The 19,724-nt window shown below is 47.6% G+C and overlaps 1 protein-coding gene across 8 annotated transcripts in view; it reads right to left on the bottom strand.

Annotated features, from left to right (window-relative positions):
• LOC128329248 (leucine-rich repeat-containing protein 37A-like) overlaps nucleotides 1–19,724 on the bottom strand; it is an 86,149-nt gene that overhangs the window by 8,089 nt on the left and 58,336 nt on the right. For all 8 annotated transcript variants that reach the window (XM_053260087.1, XM_053260088.1, XM_053260085.1 and 5 more), the window contains 4 exons: nucleotides 16,232–16,321; nucleotides 5,068–5,118; nucleotides 1,517–2,020; nucleotides 410–451 (listed from right to left, as the gene is read on the bottom strand). In XM_053260087.1, the coding sequence (XP_053116062.1) occupies nucleotides 410–451; nucleotides 1,517–2,020; nucleotides 5,068–5,118; nucleotides 16,232–16,321 (687 nt within the window). The remainder of the gene's footprint in view (nucleotides 1–409; nucleotides 452–1,516; nucleotides 2,021–5,067; nucleotides 5,119–16,231; nucleotides 16,322–19,724) is intronic.

Raw genomic sequence — 19,724 nt, 5'->3', positions numbered from 1 at the left:
GAGCTTCTGCCTCGTTTGGTATTTCTTGCTTTTCCATAACCTTCAAGCCTGGCTTTGTGGTTTGCCAGCACAGCCCAATTCTGGCTCTCACATATCTTTTACAGGATTGCAGGTACACATACAAGGTGTCTTGCAGCATTCCCGCACTAAACCTGGTCTCCTACAGACTGAAATGGTTGCAAAACCTTAATTCCTCATAGTGGGTTGGTTTATACAATTCTAATGAGAGTCAGAGACATGTCCTACCCAGGTTTGGGAGCTGTGTGTGCTCCCATTTCTGTTAATAACGAAACATACGTCAGAATAATGTTTTGCAAAAGCAGATGTCTTCTTAAGATCACAGTCTAACAACAGATTAACACAAGAGGGAAGAAGAAACAGTAAAGTTTTGGACTTTGCAGCTACTCACGCTTTCTTTGACTCTGTGCTAGCGCCACCTTCTGCCGTCGATCTGTTAAAGAGTGAAAAGCAAAATTTAAGAACAATTTGTGGCAATCAGGCTTGTTCTCTTCCCTTTCCGGATCTGGTCCTCAGGTCTGAAAAAACCAAAGGCTGTTCAGGTGCTAGAAATGCAACTCTGGATTCCACCCCATAAATTTTGTTTGAGAATTCCATCACAGAGACCAGGTGAGTAGGGATAATGGAGTAGCGCGGGGGGGGGGGGACTATACCTGGGCCGTGGGCCCCACCAGGGTGCCCCAGGGCATCATCCCCACCTACTGCTACCTGGTGCTGCACCTATCTTCTTTCCCGTTGTGACATGGCCCATTCAATCAGTGAGTGCTTTCTGTGCCGGCCCAGTAGGGTTCTTCCTTCCTCTCCTTGGCAAGCAAGAGAGAGAATCCCCCAGCTGGGTCAACACAGAAAGCGTTCTCCAGTTGGATGCACCACAGATCTTGCTCAGCCCCAGAAACGCCTCCTGCATTGGTGTACTGACACAGGGTGGAAGGGGTATGGCCGGCAGGGGATGGCACAGCCGGAGACAAGCCTGGCATCAGAGGAGGAGGCAGTGGCAGTAGCAGTATGTGTGTGGGGAGACCCGGTGCTGACAGAGGAGACATCGTCGGGTGGCAGGGGTACAAGCCTGGCAGCATTGGCAGGAAAAGGGCAGGCACCTGCCTGTCCAGAGTTGCTGCCAGCCTTCCTACAGCCTGGACAGAGACTGGGAGTGGGTGAGGTACTCAAAACAACTTTCTCTGGCCCATCTTTAACAAGCAGAGATTCCATTTCTTCTTTGACTATGTCTTAGTGGGAACTGATTAGTTTGTTATTGTTTTATGCCTAAGTCTATTGCAATGCATGCAGAGCATCCTATATTAAGTCTGCTCAAAGGTGGAGTAGATAGTGGATGTAGGGTAGAGCAAACTGGCATAAGTAAAAGGTTGTGCAAATTAGCTACCTTTAAAAAATGTATCTGACAATCCTACTTTGTACTAGGCTGTCTTAAAGACCAGCTCTAAGATGACCAGATTAATGAGAGGAAGAAGCAGGCCCAGATTCCTCTACATTTACTTACCCTCGTTTTGAAGCTTCACTGGGGGGCTTTGTCAATGATGATTTTGGTGATGGTGTGTGCAGAGCTCCTTCCACAGGTGCAGGTATAGACGGACGTGCGGAGTGAGGTGCGGAGTGAGGTGCAGAGGGAGGTGCAGAGGGAGGTGCAGACTGATGTACAGATGGAAGTGCGGAGTGAGGTGCAGACGGAGGTACGGACTGATATTCGGATGCTGGTACAGACTGAAGTTCGGATGGAGGTACAGATTGATATACAGATGGCGGTACCGACTGAAGTACAGATGGAGGTACAGACTGATGCATGGATGGAGATACTGATGGGGGTACGTATGGATGTACGGATGGAGTTGCAGATGGAGGGGCGTACGGAGTTATATATGGAGGTACGGATGGAGGTACAGATGGAGGTACGGATGGAGGTATATACGGAGCCATATACATGGGCATTGATGGAGGCACAGATGGAGGTGCGGATTGAGGTGCAAAGTGGGACGGATGTGCAGACCTAACAGAATGAAAGCAGACATTAAAGAGAATCTGCTGCATCTAGGCCAGCCTGAGCACATTTGCTTACAGCACTACACAAACCAACCACATACACCTTTGCTCCAAACAGTCTGTGCTCTATCAGAGGCAGCGGTGCCCCTAGGTAATTTTGGAGCCTGGACCTAAAGGCTTCTGGAGCCCCTGCCCCACAAGTTAAGCATCATCCCCCTACACACACACATACACATACACACACTGTGACACACACAATATTTTTAATACGTGGATTCTTGAGGGCACAAACAGCAATTGAACTTACAGGAATGTAAGAATATAAAACAGATATATTTATGCAGATATGCACTAGCAGAAATGTTAACACACAAGTTGAACATATTCCCATCCCACATATTTCTTTTCCCACTCCCTCCTCTGTCTCTAAAGCACCTGGCACAGGTCACAATTAAACTTGACCACCTGGTGCAGTGAGGGCCAGGGGTGACCACACCACCCAGGACAGCCTAAAAAGGATGTGGGGGCCCCCAAGGGGTGTGGAGGCCAGTGTTGCCTCTAGCAGGGATTTCCAGATATTGTTCACTACAACACCCAGCAATGGCCTTTGGCTGCAATGGCCTTTGGCTGGGGATTCTGGGAGCTGTAGTCAACAACATCTGGGAATCCCTGTTAGAGAGAACACTGGTGGAGGCCCTGGACTTTGGCCCCAAAGTTCAGGGGTAAGAGCGCACCACTGAGCAGAGGCAATTCAGGAGTATATTGACAGTAGCTTCAGGACAAACCAACAAACATCCTTCATCATACAATGCATATTCTCATGGAATTCATTGCCACAAGATGTGGCGATGGCCACTAGCTTGGATGAGTTTGAAAGGAGAGGATGCCAATTCATGGAGCAGAGGTCCACTGACAGCTCAATCAAGATAGCTCAATTGAACTTCCACATACAGAGGCAGTATATCTCTGCATACTTGATATTAGGGACAAACACTGGGCAAACATTATTGGTTTCATGCTCTGTTTGTGGTCTAGCCAGTGGTGGGCACTGCAAGCTAGACTAGATGAATCTTTCACCTGCTCCAGTAGAACGTTTTAATATCCTATCTGTATCTGGTAACCTCTCGCTTAGATAACTACAATGCATTGTATGTAGAGTTGCTTTAAAAAATGACCCAGAAACTACAGCTGGTAAAAAATAGGGCTGCAAGATTATTAACTAAGACTGGACATTTTCAGCACATGACGCCAGTGCTTCATCAGCTGCACTGGCTCCCAGTCCGTTTCCAGGCCCAATTCAAAGTGCTGGTTTTAACCTTTAAAGCTCTAAATGGCTTGGGGGCCGGGTTACCTGAGAGAGTGCCTTGCTCCCTATGTCCCAACCAGGACCTTAAGGTCTTCTTCCGAGGCCCTCCTCTGAGTGCCCCTGCCAAACGAGGAGAGGCGGGTGGCTACTAGGGAGAGGGCCTTTTAGGTGGTTGCACCGCATTTATGGAATAGCCACCTGAGTGAGCTTTGCTTGGCTTCATTGCTTTGTTCTTTTAGATGCCAAGTAAAGACCTTTTTGTTCAGTCCAGCCTTTTAAATCTTGATGTTCAAATTTGATTTTTTAAAACGGATTTTAAAAGAGTTTTTAAATTCCTTTGTATTGCATTTTGTATTTTCCCTCCCCCCTCCCCTTTTTGGTCTGTTATGATTTAATGAGGTGGTTCCCAGATGGGGTTAAGCAGGGGCTGAGGGGATCGGGGGTTGCCCGGAGGTTCTAGCATGCCTGAGAGCTCCGAGCCGGGAGGTTGCTTTTTAGCCTCCCGGTTGGGAGTCTACTTGTGAGTTGCTGTGGTGCAGAGCTGCGCCGCAGCAACACACGATGCAAAAACTCGGGTTAGCAGAGCACTCGCTCCGCTAACCTGGGCTTAGGGGAGGGTAATTGTAGCCCAGTGGTTCTCACGTGTGGGCACAATTGGGCTACGCTCCCTTATCATGAGAATCGCCTCAATGTGTTATGTGTTTTGATTTCACGTTGTAAGCCACCCAGAGAACAATTTGTTATGGGGTAGCTAACAAAGTTGTTCTTCATCATCATCATCATCATCTTACATTTATTACTGGCTGATATCCAGAGCAGCAACCAGAATAGCTGCCAATTTTTGCTGCTCTTTCCTGTCCCCATAAGTGCTCTTTACCTTCCAAAAATCCCTCAAGGACATAGTTTTGGAAGGCAAAGGATACAGAAAAAACTTCTAAGGTGTGAATTCTCATTCTTTCATAGCAAATGAGATTTTTTTTCAATTAAACAACTCTCATGACCCCACTTTCACTTTTTCACACTTTCCTTTACTATGAATAATATGAGGAAGTAATCAATTTAGCACACTTCACCTTATGAAGACAAACCTCATAAAAATAAATTCACCAAAATTCCCCCCTCTGCCCAATCACTCTTAAATTGGGGATGGGTGGTAGCCTCCACCCATTAGGCACTATCTACCAGCCCACCCCACTCCTTTGGGGCAGATCCACTTTCTGCCCCCAATCTGCCCCAAAGACACCCAAACTTCAAAAATTCTCAAAAAACCATCCCTCTGCCCAATCCCCCTGAAATTGGTGTGGTAGCCTCCACCCATTAGGCACTACCACCCCACCCCACTATTTTGGGGCAGATCCACTTTCTGCCCCCAATCTGCCCCAAAGACATGAAAATTTCAGAAATTTACCAAAAATCAGCCCTTTGCCCAATCCCCCTGAAATTGGGGTGGTAGCCTGCACCCATTAGGCACTACCACCCCACTCCTTTTGCCCAGATCCCATGCTATGCCCCCGAACTGCCCCAAAGTCACTAAAACTTTAAAAATTCACCAAAAATCAACCATGAACCGAATCACCCGAATTTTTCGGGTCCGAAATTCGGGTGATTCGGCTCGTGCCCGAAAAATATCGGGGGACATCGGGGGTGATTCGGTTCGGCCCCGAATCACCCGAAATTGTTCATTTCGGGCACAGATTGTTCTGTGCCCGAAATTTTTTGCACATCCCTAGAACTCTGCAATTACTCACAGTGTCTTCGAACTGGGCTTTCTAGCAGGGGACGGTGCAGTCATTTGTGACCTGTCAAAGCAAGAGAAGCAGAAGTCAGAGAAATGAATGGGGTTCAAGGCTGCATTCTTCTCCTCCCTAGTCATTTGGTCATCAAATTGCAATTACTTCTCAAAGACAGCAGCTTTTTCAAAGTCACTCAGCTGTAGCGCTAGATATACAGTGTCAGCTCCAGTGCTGATGCTGCCCGAGGTGAGGTCCATGCGCTGCTGGCCACACCCTTGACACTGGCAGCAGCATCAGGGGACAAGGCCAGAGCTGCCTCTTTCATGCACCCATTCCTCGTCACTGCCATGCGGATGGATTTTGAACTGCAGATCAGCTGTGTGGGAGGAACAAGCTCCCTTTTCACCCTCCTCTCTGCTGAACCTGCAGTTTAAAATCCCATCCCCAATGGGGAAGAGCGAAGAAGGTCATGGAGACAGGAAGGGAGTCAGGAGTGGCTGGCAGGGGAAGTGACATCTGGCCGGTGAAGGGCAGGGCACTCAAGCTGTACTGCTATTCTGCAAGCAAAAGAGTTTGCTGTCATTATGCTTTAAACGCATAACTGATTCAAAGTGTGTGAACAGGGCACTTTCCAGATTGCACGCTATCACAGTGTCACAATGGTTCTCTTAAGTGTGCTTCCATAGTGCCTGTGTTTTGACATCATAGACCCTGTGTGGTATGGAAGGTGCTTTTCATATTTCTGATGCCGCCTTTTGGATTTTGTTGCTGTGTCACAGCCCTATAACGTCGCATCTGCATTGGGGTGGGTGGGGATCTGCCCGTTGTAGGAGGCTTGCCCCCTTATAACGGATCTCTAATGTGGTTTGAATTTGGCGCCACAAAACATTGCAGTTTACACCTTTTTTTGCGGTGTAAGGATCACAATCTGGAAAGCGCCCTGGTGACCAAATAAGGGGCAAACTGCACATGACATGAGATCCATGGTTAGAAGACGAAAATTCTCCCCACCATACCAAAGTGGCCATTTGCCCCCAAACTGATGATTTGCAAAGGAACCATTTCGGCACTTTCCTGCAGCAAAATGCTTCCCTTCAGGCAAATCGCATTCAAAATGTAAACAGCAGGGGGAGCAGTCTCACGAAAACTAAAGTAAAGTAAAGTGTGCAATCAAGTCAATTTCCACTCCTGGCACCTACAGAGTCCTGTGGTACACTTTTGGTAAAAGAAAGGAGGGGGTTACCATTGCCTCCTCCCACTTAGTATGAGATGGTGGCCTTTCAGCATCTTCCTATATTGCTGCTGCCCGATATATTATCAGTGGGGATTTGAACCAGCAACTTTCTGCTTGTTAATCAAGCATTTCCCGCTGTGCCACTTAAGGTGACTAACAACCCCCCAAAACAGCAACTTCTTTACGCCGGATATACAACATCATAGCACTATATTGCAGCGATTAAATTCGAAACAAGGCATCCAACATATGAATGGCACCCTGCTGTCAGCGTAGGGACTGCGGTGTCACAGCACAGGAAGTGTGGAAGCACACTTCAGAGATACATCCTGACCCTATTGCAGGGTCTAATCTGGAAAGTGCCTTCTAGGTTAAGGCTGTCTACTTACTAATGCCAGCTTTAATGTCATTTGTAGCTTGGTGCTCAGTATTTACAGTTAGTTCCTGAATGGACCAGTCAAAAAATAACTGAGGAACCTGATCTGGAACTGATTGAACTTACATTTTTAATAGTTCAGTTCTTTGATTCTTCATATTATGCTGTGTGTACCTATTTCTCTGTTGTTCAGGGCTGTTTGTGTTATCGGTGAAACCAAAGGCTGAATGGAAGGAAGGCATGAATCTTCCCATGGATTGATGTTCCCCAGACCTCTAGTAGTGGAGGCATACTTTTTTTTCTGATTTAAAGTGAGGGGCACACTTTCTTCCTAGGTCTGCAAAGGCTTACTTTTAGAATGTGGAAGCGTAATAGCCACCTGCCCTCACGGGAGCCCACCCCATGTGGTGTTTTCCATGAGCCACTGAGTTGGGGGGCTGGGGCAGATCTGCCGCTGGGTGACTGTGTGGAGCAAAAACACGTCACTCAGTGGGACCAGGGTTAGGGGAGCCACGCGCTACCTGCCTCTCTCTCTCCCTCTTGCCTCTCTCTCTTTCTCTCTCTCCGTCACCATCAGCAGCAAAAGGCTGGCGCATGGGCGAATGACATCACAGCTCAGTGACATGCGCCATCATTTGCCCACATGCTGGCTCTTTGCTGCCAGCAGCAACAAGGACAGAGGCAGGCAGGTGGTCAAGTGGGTGGGAAGCTGTGGAGGGAGGCAGGGAGGGTGGCAGCCAGGTGGGTAGGCAGAGGTTAGCTGCGGTGGCAGTGAGAGGCATCAAAAAATCTGGCCATGGGCCATTGCCTGTATCATGACGCAAGTGGCTAGGGGAGCCTGCTGACTGGAAGCTCAGAGTGGTGACTTGCGGAGATGCAACAAGCAGGCAGCCCCTCTCAGGCTGGGGAGTTCTTCTATGCCACTGCACTGGGAGTGACACAGCTCCAACATGACAGGATCGCCTGCCCTCAGTGGGGTCTCCCCTCCCCAGAGGCAGTGCCCGAGCAGTGAGTCATGTAGGAGTGCAGCAGATTCTCTGCAGGGAAGTACTTGGGGCTTCAGGAGCTGTGATTATTCTCATGAGTTTATTCCTTGTGGCACATTATTCATTCTACTTCAAGAGCCCCACCGCTCATTAAGATCATCTGGGGAGGTCGGCCCACAACTGACACCGGCGTGTCTGGTGGCAACTCAGAGTTCGGCCCCCTCTGTGGCCACCCAAAACTTTAGAGTGCACTCCCTGTCAAAACAAGAGCTTCAACATTTCTGGTAGCCTTTAGAAAAATGCTCAAAACGAACATGCTTTGTATTGTTTTATTTGTTGTACTTTAACCCTTTTATGTTCTTTTAATTTTTGTAAACTGCCTTGAGACATATGTTTGGGCAGTATAAAATATATAAACAGGTTGCTTACCTGTAACAGGTGATCTGGTAGTGATTCCATACATTCATAAGGACTGGGTTCTGCGCCTGCGCAGACCATACTTTGGATAGAATTCTCTAGCTCCTCGCGACGCCCAACTGCCCGCAGCGCGTGCCTACAGTACCCTTAAATGGCGGTTAGGCATCCCCTTTCCTCAGTTTCTTGATGATAAGCCATTCAGTGTGACTGAGGATGACTGGCACTACGATTCTGAGTAGAGTTAGATATCAAGATGTCACCAAGGCAAGCACTGTAGCTTAATCTCCTTGTTCACCCAAATATGCAGTGGGGATGGACAGGCAGGTCTTATGAATGTATGGAACCACTACCAGGTCACCTGTTACAGGTAAGCAACCTGTTTATCTGGATAGTGGTTCCAACATCCATAAAGACTGGGTGAATCACAAGCTGCATAGTATGGTGGTGGGTGCATGAAGCTACGGTAGGATTCTCTTTAAAACCGCCCGTCCAAATTCAGCCGCAGCTGCTAATCTAATGTCCAAGGCATGATGCTTGATAAAAGTCTGGTGTGATGCCCACGTGGCTGCCACACAGATGTCCTGAAATCTGATGCCCGATAGGTGAGCTGCAGAGGTTGCATATGACCTGGTGGAGTGTGCCCGTATCTTAGAGGGTGGAGTAATGTTCTGCAATTCATAAGCCTTCTTAGCTCCACCAGCCAGAACACCAACTTCTGGCGGGATGGGGGCTGTCCCCTATGCCAGTCCTTCTCACAGACAAATAAGAGATTCGTCTTACAGACCCATTGTGTAGCTTTCAGATAGTACAGCAGTGCCCTTCTCACATCCAGAGAATGCATTGCCTTGTCAAGCTGTGTCTCAGGATTCTTAAAGAAGGTTGGCAAGACTATATTCGTATTGAGGTGGAAATCAGTGATGACCTTTGGTCTGAAGTCCGGGTCTAAACGCATCATTACACGGTCAGAGTGAATCACGGTGTATGGTTCGTCTATCCGGAGGGCCCCAAGTTCACTCACCCTCCTTGCCGTGGTTATTGCCACTAAGAATAAAGTCTTAAGGGTTGTTAATTTCAATGACGCTGAGGCCATGGGTTCAAGAGAGGCCTCTGTCAGTGCCCCTAGGACTAGCGAAAGGCTCCATTTCTCTGCAGGCTGTCGAACAAGTGGGTATAGATTATTTATTCCTCTGAGGAAGTCTTTACATTTAGGGTGTGTGAAAACAGTCTTGCCATCCCAACCTGTGTGCCGCGAAGACAAAGCGGCCATGTGGACCTTTATTGAAACATTAGCTAATCCCGCCCTCTTCAATGAGGTGAGATAAAGGAGCACGTCCTTAAGCTCAGCCTTTTTAGGTTGAAATCGATGTTCTTGAGCATAGGAGCAAAATCTACGCCACTTAGCATTGTAGTTCTTTCTCGTAGATACCCTACAAGTGTTCAAAAGGATCTTCTTCAGAAGCCTATATTCCAAGCTGTTAGATTTAGTACTGACAGGTTGGGGTGGAGGATCTGGCCCAGATTCTGTGTTAGTTGATCTTCCCACTTGGGGAGGCGTATGTAGGTCCCCTTTGACAGTTTGAGTAGCTGTGTGAACCAGGGCTGGCGAGGCCACCAGGGAGCAATCACGATTGCCCGCGTACGTTCCTGGAGGAGTTTGGCCACAATCCTGGGAAAGGAGCGGAGTTGGTGGATATATGTAGAAGAAGCTCCTCACCCATTGAAATTGAAAGGCGTCGCCCTTGGAATGTCTGCCCAGACCCATTCTGGAACAATAAACATCGCATTTCTTGTTGTGTTCTGTCGCAAACAGATCCACCTCTGGCCACCCCCAGGTTATGAACAAATCCTGAAGGATCTCTGTGTGTAGTTCCCACTCGTGTTGTTGCAGTACAATTTCCCTGCTTAACGAATCCGCCAAGCAGTTTAGGCTCCCCTTGATATGTATCGCTTGTAAGTGGAGACCTCTCGGGATACACCAATTCCATATTTGCAAGCTTAGGTTGCATAGTGCACGTGACACTGTACCCTCTTGTTTGTTCACACAGGCTATTGCTGTGGTGTTGTCCATCTGTAGCTGGACCACTGTGTTCCGTAGATCATTTTGAAACGTGAGCAAAGCCCTGTACGCAGCTAGTAGTTCCAGGAAGTTGATATGCATGAGACTCTCTTTCCGATTCCACAGGCCTTGAGCCCTTCTGTCTCCCATGTGGGCCCCCCAGCCCCGCATGGTTGTGTCCGTTGTCAGGGTAGGTAATGGATTCTTGAATGGTACCTCCTTCAAGAGATGAGCCTCTCTTGTCCACCAATGTAACGACAGCAGAACCTTTCGTGGTAGTAGTAGCCATCTGGTCTGCGGATCGCGTTTCGGACGAAAAAGACGGAGGAACCAAAGCTGTAAATTGCGCATCCTTAACTTCGCATAGGGTACTGTAGTGGTGCATGAAGCCATTAGGCCCAGAAGAACCTGTATTGTCCTCGCCCTCTGTAGTGGCGTCAACTGGAATTTTCGCACTAGGGCACATATGCGTAGGTACTGCTCCTCTGGCAGATATGCCATCTGCTGCAGCATATCAAGATGCGCTCCGATGTACTGTAGGCTTCGTGCTGGGGTCAGATGAGATTTCTTCCAGTTGATCTGAATCCCTAATTCAATTAATAGTGATTTCACAATCTCTATGTTGGAGATTAATTGCTCTTTGGATTTGGCTGTTATGAGCCAATCATCGAGGTACGGGTACACCGACACACAGGCCGAGTACCCTTAGGTGAGCAACAATGACTGCCATGCATTTTGTAAACACTCTTGGTGCTGTCACTAGCCCAAATGGCAGAACATTGTATTGATAGATCTGCGTCCCTAAGGTGAAGCGTAGATATTTCCGGTGGTTTTGCTGAATGCCTACATGGAAGAACGCATCCTTGAGGTCGAGCGTTTCAATCCATTGCTCTTCGTGGAGCAGGGGAAGGATGCTTTGCAACGTTGTCATGCGGAATTTTTGTACTTCGATGTATTGATTGAGCCAGCGTAAGTCCATTATTGGACTAATCCCTCCGTCCTTCTTCGGAATTTGAAAGTATCGGGAATAGAATCCCGACTGGCCCTGAGCCCACTGAACTGGTGATATGGTCTCTTTCTGCAGTAATTCCTGCACCTCCTCCCGCAAGACAGGAGTATCTGGTGTGAACCTCATTCCCTGGAATGGAGGGAGCTCCTTGAATTCTATAGCATAGACTGTCGAAACTATTCTTAAAACCCACCGGTCTGATGTTATGCGGTGCCATGCTTGAGCATGACTGGCAAGTTTGATGGTATTTCCGGCAGGCATCAAGGTGATCTTTCTCCTCGCGCTCTTGTTGGTATTGAATGTCTCGCAAGGAACCAAGGCTGAGATGTTGTCGGTCAGTGGGCTCTGTAATAGATCAAAGTTGCTGCTTCGGTTGCTGGGTCACTTTATTGCGGCCTTGTTGGTTACTCCTGTTCCGTGGCTGGAAATGTCTTCGATTGTAGCGCTAGTACTGGCGTTTGTAATCTCTTCGTTCTGGTTGGCGATAATAACCCTGCCTCTTTTGATAGGGTTGGTACCTTTGGTATGACTGGTACTGAGTAGAATTAAATTTCTGGTTCATGAAGGAGCATGCCGTCAATTTGGATTTTTTCCACTGCTCCATAGTTGTATCTGTGTCATCCGAGAATAGACCTTTTCCTCCAAAAGGCAAAACTTCAATACGGTCTTTCATATCTTGTTGTAGTTGGGTAGCCCTTAACCAGGCATGACGTCTCAAAACAACTGCAGATGTCAAAGTACGCGATTAGGACTCCGCTAAGTGCTTTGCGTTAGCCAGTTGCTGTCTTGTTGCAGTAGTTGTATGTAAGAAGGTAGCTTCAAATTTCTTCAGAAATGTCTCGTGATCTAAAGATGCCCGTTGGTCATAAAGAAGTTTCCACAGCGAGTGGGTGTACTTAGCTTGGCAAGCGATATAGTTCGCAATTTTTATTGATAGGCAAGCAGTCAAATAGGTTCGCCTTCCCAATACGTCCAGTTTGCGCCCCTCCTTGTCTGCTGGGGTTGTATGGCGCTTACCCCCTTTAGTGGTCGTAGCACAGTCTATCACCAAGGAGTTTTGTGTGGGATGTCTAATCAAATACTCATTCTATTCCTCCTGGACACAGTATAAAACTTCTAACCGTTTGGAGGTCGGTGATGTCTGGAGAATTTCCCAAGCAGACTTGGCCGCCCGTGAGATATGAGGCAACATTGGCAGATACACCGGCTGTAACCCCGTTGCCTTGTTCATCATATTCTATACTGGATCATCTAAATCCAGTGTCTTCTGCTTTACATCCAGGCCAAGGACACGGGCCATCTCCGCAATTTTTTGATGGTATCTCTTCATCTCATCATTTGGAGAAATAGAAGGGATTGCTGCAACATTGTCACTTGTATCAGGAAGTACGGGTTCCTCTGGAGCATCGGGCTCCGTTGTGTCTGATGAGTAGCGATCTGGGTCATCATCATCCTCATCATCATCCCCTGAAGAGGGAGGCAGCGGTGAAGTAGGAGGAACGTTGCCCCCGAACCGTGAAGAGGCATCATCCCTAATAGTGGGAATTGAGTGGTCTAGCAGATCCGCCTGGAGCGAAACAGACCTTAGAGATGGTGCCTCCTTTTGAGGGAGCTGTGTAGTTTGTAGGCAAACCAACTTCATTTTCCTAATAGTTTTTTTTCTGGTTCCGCTGGCCAATCGGCCTGCAGTGAGACTGTCCTTTGTAAAGTTATAGGAGTGGTAGTTTGCACTGCCGATTCCTTTAACACCCTCGGGGAATGCGTTTGTCCTCTTTCAGACAGCCATAACTGGAAGAGAGAGTACTCCTCTGGGGAGATGGTGCAGGTATTGCGCCACCCTCCCTGAGGTAGAAGGCCTGTTGTAGGAGTAGAGGGACATGTAAAGGACGGTGTTTTCGGGACTGGAGTGGTGTCTCTGAATCCCTGAAAGGTATATGTGGAGGGTGTAGTCTCTTCTGACCATAGCATGCGGTGGAGAGTGTCCTCCTCACTGATGTCATGCATTGGAGGTTGAACCTCACAGTCCATGTCGTGGTCTGGTATTGGCTCGAGTTCATCATCGTGGATTATTGCCACTGTCTCATACTGTCTCGTGTCAGTACCGAGGTCGGTCCCGATCGCTGCTTCTTCTGTGTACTCGTCCAGCACATAAAGATTCAATCCCACTTTCAATCTTGATATCGTCTTCGACCTCGTAGCCTCTGCTGTAAGCATCGTTGTCCCAGGTATATTTGAGGTCAACTCTGCTTCTGATGTTGAAGCCTCTGTTGTAGCCATCTTCGGCATTGGGGCCATTCTCAATGTCGATGGCTTTGCTGGTTTCGATGTCGATGCTGGTTTGTGTCTGGACGTCGATGCCGATTTCAACGTTGATGGTTCTGCTGATGTGTATCTAGACATTAATGGAGACTGATCTGGAGTAGGGGCAGGCAAAAGTGAGGCTGCTCGGCGTTGAGGGCTCTGATAGGTCTGAAGTCCCGTAGGGGAAGGCGTGTATTCGGAGCCAATCATGACCTCCTTTGTCCGGTGCTTCTTAAATCTTTTCTCTTCCAGCCCCATTCTTGGTGTCGAGCTCTTTTGTTTCCGAACCGGTAGGGTCCCCTCCGGTTTCTTAAAGGCTTGAGCTGCAGCCGGAGTCGAAACTTTAGAAGTCAAGGAGCTCGGTGTCATGGTGGTCTTTGTCAATTTCTTCGACGTCGAAGCAGCTAGGATGGCATCTTTAGATGACGCGGACTCCGAGACTTTAGACTGCGTCACAGCAGGTCTCGAGTCTGAGGCCCCACGATGCTTAGACTGCAATGCCTGCTCCATTAATACCACTTTAAGGTGAGCCGCTCTGTTCTTTAGAGTCTGCTTATTGAAGGTAGAGCATATGGATCAACTAGAAATATTATGGGCCTCTCCTAGACAGAATAGGCAAATCTCATGCCCGTCCATGGAAGGGATTTTCCCGCGGCAATCGCAGCACCTTTTGAAGGTGGTTTTCTCCCTTGGCATTTCCTTGTCTAAACTCATGGAGAGCCAAACAAGTCAGACCTATTTTGGGTCTGAATTGTTTACCAAAGAGAAGTCTGTTGCTATTCCAAGTAGTTCGCCAGAGAAAACCGTCGTCCGTTCCGAGTCGTTCGCCAGAGAAAAACCGCCGTCCGCGTCTTTTTTTTTTTTTTTTAGATCAGTTCGTCTTAGCCAAGGGTTGTTCAAAAGGTTAGTAAAAGTCCATGCCAGTCGTAGTAAACTATTCAGTAATCTCTCTGAGGAGCAAAAGTTTCCCGAAGATGTGATCGCTTTGGCGGTCAACAAGAAACTGAGGAAAGAGGACGCCTAACCACCGTTTAAGGTTACTGCAGCCACGCGCTGCCGGCGGTTGGGCGTCGCAAAGAGCTAGAGAATTCTATCCGAAGTATGGTCTGCGCAGGCGCAGAACCCAGTCCTTATGGATGTTGGAACCACTATCCAGATCAAATAAATACGTCGAATAAACATTGTTTGGGAATTACTGCTGTGCATATTAAGACACAATTTGTATTTTGCATGGCACGCAGACGTTACTCCATGGGTGTCCTTTTTCCCAGTCCAGTTGGAGCTTGCATTTGTCTTCTGTGCAGCTAGAAAAGGAACTGGTCCTGCCTGCCGAACTAGATTAGCTTCCCTTTCCTAGCCATACTACTGGGCGCTTTCCAGATTAGATCCTGCAACAGGGTCACGACGTATCTCTGAAATGTGCTTCCGCACTTCCTGTGTTGTGACACCGCAGTCCCTACGATGACAGCAGGGTGCTGTTCATATGTCGGATGCCTTGTTTCAAATTTAATCACTGTGATATAGTGCTATAATATTGTATATGCGGTATTAAAAAGTTGCTGTTTGGGGGGGTTGTTAGTTTTCGTGAGGCTGCTCTCCCCACAGGGTGCTTTGCTATTTACATTTTGAATGCGATTTGCCTGAATGGAAGCATTTTGTCGCTGTTGAGCAGCTAATCTGGAAAGCGTCCCAGACAGCGACCGATAAGCCCTTGAACCAATCCAGGTTCCAGTTCAAGACGAAGAGGGAAAGACTCCCACAGGGCAACCCTGTTTTCCCCTCCAAAATTTCTTTGGAATTGAACATTTCCACACCATGTGTTTTCCCCGTCCTTGTTTCGCAGGCTAACATAATTTTCTTCAGCAGGAGGTCACATCATGGACAAATCCTAAACTAGAGAGCAGACCAAACAGCCTCCATGTGTACTGCGTGGGGTTACTGTTTTATAGCTGCTTCCCTCACAAACACAAAGTAAACACTTATATAGATTATACTAAGAGTTTGTTTGTTTGTTTGTTTGAAATATTTCTGCGTCTCTGGGCTGTTTACAATTAAAATCATTTATTCAGAAATAACTCCATTTTCTCCTTCCACTTCCCCACCCTTTTCCTTTCTGACTCCACCCCACATACTCTCTACAGGATCCCCACGGGGACAAACTTCTAAACCAGGGATCCTCAACTTTGGGCCCCCAGATGTTCTTGGACTTCAACTCCCATAATCCCCAGCCAAAGGCCACTGGGCCTGGGGATTATGGGAGTTGAAGTCCAAGAACATCTGGGGGCCCAACGTTGAGGATCCCTGTTCTAAACAACAAAACATAACAGATACTGAAGCTCTTCTCATGATCAGTGAGAAGAGCTTACGGCGGGTCTGTGGGGAGAGTGGGTTAACTTACCCCTCCCTGCAGACGATCACCAAGCCGTCCCTGGGCAGCCAATTGGCTGCCCACTCAATTACCAGCTCTGGTTGGGGCAGTGGGGATCGGGGGCCACCCGGCTCCCAGGATGCCCCACGCATCCTGTTTGAGCCTCCTGGCCAAGGTATCCTTGTGTGTCGCCATGGCGCAGTGCCGTGCTATGTTGGCATACGATCAGAAAACCCAGGTTAGCGGAGCACTCGCTCCACTAACCTGGGTTAAGGGGAGGGCTACATTGGCAGGCTAGCCGCCAGAGAATCACTGGGCTCGCCCGCAAGCCTGGTGGTTCTCATGATGGGGGGAACCGGGCTGGGCTCCTTTAGCCCGGTTTCCCGTGATCATGACAATAGACTCATTGGATAGAATACAACCATTACTTACATTTTTCTTGAGCTGGGCCTTCTTGAAGGCGGTTGTTCTAGCGGTGGTGGGCTTGGTGGACCTGGCGGGTTTGGTGGCGCTCCTGGTGCTCTGACAAACAGAGAAGAGCCAAAGTTATGTGGAGCTTGCAGAACAGTAACAGGGTCTCAAATGGTTTCACAACTTGGTATCATTTATCCAAGACTGTATGGCTGTTATGAACCTGGCTTTATTGGTACAGCGACACTGCACAAATTTGCCCTGCATTGATTCACATCATGCCAAGATTGTGTTGGTGGTTGAAAAGAGATAGCCTTAGCTATGAACTGCTTGTATCGAGAACAGGGTACTGGCTACACTTTTAGAAAGATCAAATCCAAATTGTGTGCTAAGTAAGGCTAAATCCTGCAACAGGAATAAATTATGTAAATGAAACAGTTTGGCAGTTTGGCAAAAATATAAATAAATAAATGTTTTTCCATAAGAGAGAATGGAGGAGGAGAATGACTCAGACCTCAGGCACTAGTGCTGGAGATGGAGCTTCTTCTTGGATCCAACCTCTTTGGCTGGATCCCCCTTCTTGCCTCACTACAGTGGATGCTGCTGCTTGGGGCTGCCTTCTCTTCTCCTACTAGCTTTGAGGGCTAGAATCTCCAAGAAGGCTCCTTCTGCCCTTCCCTCAGCCCCAGAGAAGAGTGGGGAACTCAATACAAGTCAGACAGATGCCTCCGCTTTCTTCTGGGGCCTTCAGCTGAGCAAGAGATATTGACTGTTACCCTATGCACATTTAACCTGGGGGTTAGTTGCACTGAACTCCATGGGATTTACTTCTGAGTAGACATGCAAAGGAGCAGGATGCTTTCCAGATTACAATCTGTTCAGCAGTAAAATGCTTCAGCTTGGCAGGTTCATTTTGAAAATGTAAAGAGTTTGTGCAACCCTCCTACAATGGGAAAATACAACTATATATTTGTGACACACGTGCAACATCGTAGGACAAAAATGGAAGGATAAAATCCAAAAGAAGGCATCGGCAGGGGCATACCAAGGTAGGAGTGGGCCCAGAGACAAGATTTTAAAATGGGCCCCTCGCTGCCTTCCTCTCCTTCTCTTGGACCCATGTCTCTGCTGCAAAAGAACATTAAGGACACATGTAATATAGTGCAGCAGATTAACAGACAACCCAAACTGTCATCTGAATCTACTCCAAGATATATGGACCCAATGATGGGGGGTTGTTCTCAAACCCAACAAAACAATTTGCAAAATATGGGAAAGGCAACTTGTAGAAATTACATGCTGTGTTTTAAATATATTGGCTTTTCACAGTAGAGGTTTTCCATGGTAAAATCATATGTCTTAAAGAGCAATGCCAATTAATTTAACATATTTATTTATTATTTATTTATCAAATTTTTATACTGCCCTTCCAAAATGGCTCAGGGCGGTTTACAATTAAAACATCCAAACAATCCTGCCAACCAGTGCTTGGTTGTGGTTCTTTCAGAGTTTTTCCAATCTACGGTTATAACCAAGTGACTCAGTTTGAAAGCCTTGACCCTTATTTCAAAACACACCCACACCACCCGAGACTTTGTGCTGATATACTTTTATAATAAAACTGCAAACCTGTGTATACTGACTGGGAAGTCAAGTCTTTCCCTCCTCCACACATACACACACAACATGGCACACGTGGGTTCTTGAGGGCACAAACAGCAACTGAACTCACAAGAATATAATAATATAAGACAAGTATATTCATGCAAATATGCATTAGCAGAAACATTTCAACACATAACCTAACATATTCCCACATCCTGCATCCTTTATCCACTCCCCTCTCTGCCTCTGAAGAATCCAATATTTAAACAACTAAATTCCCAAGAATATAAAGATGTAAAAAAACCCAAGGTAATGGGGGGGGGTTTGAGGGAGGATGGGGGACCTTGGGATTTTGTTGTTTTTTAATGCAACTTGGGGGCTGGGTGGGAAAGAGACCCACCATTCAGAAAAGCAGAAGCTGCTTAGCTGCTCCCTCATGCCTTTCTCTCCTGGCTTGCACTCTTTCCCTCGTCATCACTGAATGGAGTGTTTGGAAGGAAGGCATTTTCCCCCTCTCCCAGCTTCCCTCCTGCTTCTGCTGCTTTTGCTTTTTCAGGACATTTGCAGAGTTCAGGAGTTTTGCAAACACAGAGAGCAGACATTGGTACAAAAAGAGAAACATACACAAGACAGACCCGATCTCCACAAGGGTGCTCCATTCTCCACACACACACCCCACACATGAAACAATTCCTCTTTCCCCTTTGAAGAGAGACGGTTTGCAAACTGAACTCCAAGCTCCATAATTTGCAAAAAAAACAACAACCCAAAATGGGGTGGGGTGGGGGCTTACTTGTTCTTGTCTTCTTTGTAGTGTCTCCCGCCCTCTTCCACCTCCAGATCCAGCCTGGGCAATAGAGGGCATATAGAACCGCCCCCCTCCCCCAACAGCAGGACAGAGCTCAGCAGCGTTCCAAACAATTATTCTCAGCTACCTCAGCCTGCCAGGGAGAAGGAAGCTTCGCCGAAGGGAAGTTTGCTTGTCTCCCTCCTTCCATCACCTTGGGCTCCAAGCAGCTCGCTCTCGCAAGCACGCTGCATGGGCTGCGAAGCAGGGAGAAATATGGCAGGCAGGCAGCTGCCTTTGCTCTCTCTTGCAGGCATGCTGCACGGCAGAATTGAGAGGGCAAGGGCTGGCCTTGGGGGGCCCTTCAGAGGCTGTGGGCCAGGAGGCATTCATCTCCCTTTGCCTCATTAGCGGTACGCCCCTGGACATCAGAAATGTGAACGGCACCTTGCTGACAGCGCAGGGACTGCAATGCCAAAACACAGGCAGTACGGAAGCACACTTAATGGATAGTAATGACACTGTTGTAGCATATATTCTGAAAGCGTCCAGGCTATGAAAGTGGATATTAAGCACGGCCCATTCCTATGCATGTCTACTCAGAATGAAGTCATTATGTTCATTGGCATTTACTCCTACATATATGTAGGCATAGGATTAATGCAGATTGCCGCTGTTTATTATCAGCACAAGTTTGAGAGTCAGGAAAAGCTCATTTTCAGGCTCGTTCTGGGAAATGGTGGGAGAGAGTGATCGCAATCTGCTCTAGCAACTCCATTGTTTTGTCCTCCATTTCCCAACTTTATTGCACATTAGAGAAAGGTTTTATTTAAAAAACTAAAAAACAAAACAATACCAAACTGCCCAAGGAGTCCCCCGTTGCAACTTCCCACATCAGCACCTCAAAGCTGGCAAACCTCTATTGAAAAATAATTGTGGAAGAGACATTGCAGGACATATAGTGGCCACCAGGACCAGGAAATGGCAGAGCATCATAATCAACCACATTGTCATCAAGCCACTCCTCATGCACCTCGAGTAATGCAATGCCTGTCCACACTAGTTGGTTATGCAACTGCATTAAAAATCAGGCAAATGGCCACGAACCAAGTCGGGGGGTGG

This window comes from Hemicordylus capensis, chromosome 6 (assembly GCF_027244095.1).
Source record: "Hemicordylus capensis ecotype Gifberg chromosome 6, rHemCap1.1.pri, whole genome shotgun sequence".
Classification (NCBI taxonomy): Eukaryota; Metazoa; Chordata; class Lepidosauria; order Squamata; family Cordylidae; genus Hemicordylus; species Hemicordylus capensis.
Note: the sequence above shows the minus strand (reverse complement) of the source record. Positions and strands in the feature narration are given on the sequence as shown.